A 5,380-nucleotide genomic window follows, 5' to 3' on the forward strand; every position below is an offset into this window, starting at 1 on the left:
ATTTTTGATAAATGTTTCTATCTTTAATTACTAACAACTTTTACTTTACCTGTTGAATATGCTAATAGTAATTTGCAAACAAGCATGATCAGTGATTTCTTTCTTCCTTTTGCTAGTGATATTACTTGTAATTGGTACAACTATGTGCCTATTCATTACTTACACAAGTGAATAATAAAGGGTAGTTGGGGGTTGTAGAAAGTGGGGACACATCAAAGACAACTAAAGTACTTGGCAACATCTTTAGTTTAAATACCACTGCAAAGTCTTGTACCATTTAAACACCATAGAAGGTCTGGCTGTGCCATTTTGATATTTTTCGCTAAGTCAACCAACTATGTAGAGAGTGTGTAAACACACTCGCCGATGACATGTCAAAGTGTGAATTGTGTAAAAGTGTCAAAATGGTAAAGTTAGTCCCTACATCACTTGTTTGAATAATACAAGCCTTAGTTTAGGTGTCTAAGTGAAAAATTATGTCAACTTTAAATGTATGTCGATGGATTCATCAAAAATAAAACGATAAGCTCATTTTTTTTCACATACCATAATAGTGTTACTTGGGCCTACAACCATGTACTCATTATTTAAATCGAAACGAAGTGAATATATCAATTATGAAACCATATGCTCTTTTCTCTTGAAAAAAGGACTACAGCATGGGGACCACGTACAGCACTTGTGAGCAAAAGTAATTAAACCAATTCAATTGTCACCAACCAACAACCAATACCTCTCAACTACACATCCAAACCTAATAAACATTAATGGAAATGGATGGTGATGGTGGAGAGATCATAATGGTTAGGAAGGAAGGAAAGTTTCTTAGAGATAGTTACTTACAAGGTATTAGAGAAAATAATATTTTCTCGGTCCCTAATTACTTGTCCACCTTTTTTTTTTTACTTGTCTCTAATTACTTACTGGTTCATTTTGATAAATCAAGAAAGGACAAAAAAAAATTTAATCTATTATACCCTCACAATTAATTATTTTGAAAAATGTAGAACTTTTTGAAAATCTTAAGTTTTTAATTTATTCACTTTATAATTAATAGAGATAAAATGGTAAACTCATTCCGTAAATAATTGTTTTTATATATATTAAATAGTAATAATATGGGATATTAAAGCAACCTGTAATAAAAAGATAAAAGTACCAAAGATATAAAAAAATTTAAAAAAATGAGCTGACCAAAAAGAACTCCGGCATGTATAGAATATTAAATAAAAGGTAAATTATCGAAATTCTACTAGTTTAGAAGCTAATTATCTAGATGTATGTTTGTTTGAAATTTATGAATTTATCAGAATTTGGTGTGTCCTGATACGTCTAGATACCTGAGGTCAAACTTAGGTGTAATTTATTCTAGATATATTGTATCAAAGTGGATTCGCATGTATCTGGCATAGACAAATATCGTTCGCCTCCCTCCCATCTCACTCGCCACTCTCATTTTTCACTCGCATATCTGGTATTCCAAATACATGTGAATCACACTGAATACATGCATATAGTGCGTATCTAGTGTGATTCACATGTATCTGCCTTGAAATCTGGTATGAAATTATTAAATAGTGAGATAAAATGTACTCTAATTTTTTCAAACTATAGAGAGAATTAATAAATATGATAGGAATGTTTGTGTAATTAGGCAGCTTCTCCTTAAATAAATAATGAATTTGACATATTAACACCCAATTAAATTTATTATTTAAAATTACTTGTTAATTAAATAACTATAATTAAACAAATAATTCAAAATTTTCATTTAAAATTTACTAAAACAGTCTTTTATCAAAAAAGGAATTTTAATACTCCAAACCACCTAACTAGTCTTTGACAAAAATCTCATGAAAACAATGTATATTTCATGCAGCAAAAAGAATTAATTGATGATAATTCCAAATGGGACAAACAAAGCAACTTTTACTATTCCAAAGTTATGAAATTTTACATAGGATTTGAATCTCCTATCGAAAAAAACACTAGTGATGATATAAACAACAATATTAATACATTTTATTTATTTATTATTTTACGATCACAATAAACATTGATAAGATTTTACAAATAAGAAAAAGACTTGACAAATGAAAAAGGAAAAAACCTTCCTCACACACATATAGATCATTTTTAACAAAATACCTCCTTTTCAAACCCTTCTACAACATTTATTGCACACTGATTACTTTACTCTAATTGGACGTAGACCAACACATCTTGTTCCTTTTCTTTTCTTTTCTCTTATACATACATGTGCATGTGCATGCGATGCACATGCACATGTATCCTTTTTTTTCTTACCTTAGGACGATTTTAATTTGTCCTTTCCTCAATCCTCACCATGAGACCCCCTTTCACCTTAATAGTAAGGTAAGCTATCAACACCGGCTCCTCACCTTTATCCACCACCGGAACAAACCTAAATCTTGGTAAAACTCCGGCCACCACCTTCTTCATTTGCAAGAACGCCATGTCCTTCCCTAAACAAACCCTAGGTCCAGCTTGAAACACTGGATACACAAATGGATCCTTAGGAACAAACTTCCAATTCCCTGTCTTGACATCCCTTTTCAACCATCTTTCTGGCCTAAAAGCCTCCCAGTCCTTCCCCCATATCTCCTCCACCCTCCCCATTGCATATGGATGATAGCTTATTCGCGTTCCTTTCTTTGCAAATGTCCCATCAGGCAATATATCATCTTGCATGGCTTCTTTAGTATCAACAGGGACCGGAGGGTAAAGTCTCATACTTTCACATAACGATGCATGAGTGTATGGCATGTCCTTCACTTCATCATACGTTAAGGAAGACGTCGTCGTGTTAGCTATTTCCTTCAGGATTTCTTTTTCCACTTCTGGATTCTTTGAAATCAACCAAATGAACCATGTTAGTGCAGCAGAAGCTGTGTCTCTTCCGGCCAAGATAAAACTAATGACAATATCTATAATGAACTCTTCATCATGCATGTTTTGTTGTTCGTCTGATGAGCTCATTAAGAATCTTGAAAGAAGATCGTCACTAGACCTCTTATTATAACTTGATCTTTCCTTCTTTTGCTTAATCATTTCCTTAGCCATATCGCGAATTTGTGTTGCACAAACTCTCAATTTCTTCTCAGATCCAACGTTGAGAATTCGTTTGAGCTTCCATATAAACGGGGCAAGGGAATTGAATCTATCACTACTAATACGAACAACTTCTTCAAAAGCATTTGCAAATTTTGCCTCCGGAAACGATGGTAACAAATATGCTGGATCGTACCCATAAGCAACCATGCAAATGTTGTCAAAACTGAACCTTTGAAGCAAATCTTGAAAGTCAACAACACTTTTTTGAGACACGGACATAGTCAGAATAGGAATGAGACGATCAGACAGTTCAACATCTACAACATTCTCAATGAATTTACGTAAAGATTTGGAGTTGAATTCATGACTAGCAAGTTTTCTTTGGTACTTCCAAATCTCACCATCAGCATTAAAGATACCATTGCCTAGAAGATCCTTTAATGTTTCTTTACCAAGATACCCTTTTTGATAATTATGAAAGCATGTTTTGAGAATGTGTTCAACATTAGAGGGGTTGGCTGTGAATATATGACGATGGCCTAGTGGTCGATAAAGTGTAAAAGTAAGAGATGGTAGTGTACTTAAAACAATTTCAGATGTCCATTGAATTCGACGATTTATATTGGATTTGATTGAGAAATAAGAGCCAATAATTGGATAGGATCTTGGAATTTTGGTAGACTTGGGATATATGAAAACATTGGTTAAAATGGTTTTTGAAATATTCATGATGAAAAACAACAAGACTATTATTAAGGGAATGAAGAAAAAATAAAGATGTGAGAATAAAATTGAAAGATCAAAGTTGAACAACATTTTTTCCTCTATTTTTTTTTATTTTCTTGGTTGATGAAAGCAAGCTTGAGAAGTGGAGGTCTCAAAGCGTCTATGTTATATAATAAAATAATGTGTTGTGTATCATGTATGTAGAATTTCTATTCCTTACGTATGTTAGTATGAATATCTTTTCATGAGTATGTCGATAGCCTTTTTTATTCTCTTAAAATTCATATTGAGTCAAAATCAGATAAATAAATACTTAAAATCGAAGGAGTCTTAATAAATAATGTGAAAAGTTTCATCACTGAATCTTGTTTTGTTTTTTGAGAATCAAACCGTTTAAATTTGATCGAGAATTTGCTCATGGAATCTTCAGTTTTATTAAAATGAAATTTATATATTTGTAAACTACATAAAAAGTACTATAAGTCACAATAATTGACGATTTAAAATATATATGAAAAAGTTACGGTCAAAGATAGATTGTTTAAATCTTAATATCCGAAATGTGTACATAAATTGAGACAAAAGGAGTATTATTTATTCCGTTGCAATTTAAGCAGTACCATTCAAGTTTTAAAAGCCAAATGAATTTTACTTTAATCATTACTTTTTTATATAAATATTTTAAAGTTACTAATATTTTTTTTATAGTTTATAAATATATAATTTATTTTTAAAATAAAAATAAAAATAAAGATCCTATACATATGACAACTTTAGGATAAGAATAACATTTTGCACTAGCGGATATACCTTCTTGATTCTCCGCTCACTTTTGTTTTTGTGATGACTAGAATAGAGGCGGGAGTCAAAATATTAATTTTATGAATTTTAAATATTAATAATTAGATTTTAAATTTAATAATTATATATTATTTTAATAAAAATAATAAATTTGTATCGAGACTTTTAGCTAAGAGAATGTCGACAACACTTACTTGATCACGTTTTCCATAGTGTGTAATGTTTTTGAGACCACAAGTTAGCAAGTCGTCAATATCAATAAGTTGCCGTATTTTGATAATATTATCCATCACGTGTTTGTAAATAATATGTTTGTCTCATATTAGTTTTTACACGTTTTTTAAAAGATTTTGTAAAAATACAAGATATTTTTTATCAATTTATTGTCAACTCTTTTCGGTGTAATTAATATAGTTTATTTTAAAAAGTTATTAATTTTTCAAGAATAAAATTTTAAAAAATTAATAATTCAAGTTTACTATTGTAAATTGACAAGTATTTTGAGCTGAACATTTTTTTAGTAATGTTGACAATTAATATGATTTACCACTTAATTCATGTTTTCCTTTTGTATATCATTTTTCATTACATTAAATTTACGAAAAAAGGGTCAAAATATCTTTAAATTGTGTCAAAATAAATAATAATGTCCTTTATTAGTAGTTTGGTCCAAAAATATTCTTGCCGGTAATATTTTGATCCAAAAATACTCCTATTACTCCATACTTTTGGGTCAAAAATACGATAGGCATTTTTGGATCAAAATACTAACAATAAA

The 5,380-nt window shown here is 30.3% G+C and overlaps 1 protein-coding gene across 1 annotated transcript; it reads right to left on the reverse strand.

The window, feature by feature from the left end:
- Positions 1-2,247: 2,247 nt before the first annotated feature.
- On the reverse strand, positions 2,248-3,893 carry LOC125844061 (cytochrome P450 94A2-like). The gene has a single exon (XM_049523295.1). The coding sequence runs from the start codon at positions 3,889-3,891 to the stop codon at positions 2,320-2,322; it is 1,572 nt and encodes a 523-aa protein (XP_049379252.1). The 5' UTR covers positions 3,892-3,893; the 3' UTR covers positions 2,248-2,319.
- Between the last annotated feature and the right edge of the window lie 1,487 nt (positions 3,894-5,380).

Source organism: Solanum stenotomum, chromosome 11, assembly GCF_019186545.1.
Source record: "Solanum stenotomum isolate F172 chromosome 11, ASM1918654v1, whole genome shotgun sequence".
Classification (NCBI taxonomy): Eukaryota; Viridiplantae; Streptophyta; class Magnoliopsida; order Solanales; family Solanaceae; genus Solanum; species Solanum stenotomum.

What these genes read in the sequence shown, in the direction of transcription:
- LOC125844061 (XM_049523295.1), bottom strand. Translation starts at nt 3,891, where the DNA reads ATGTTGTTCAACTTTGATCTTTCAATTTTATTCTCACATCTTTATTTT.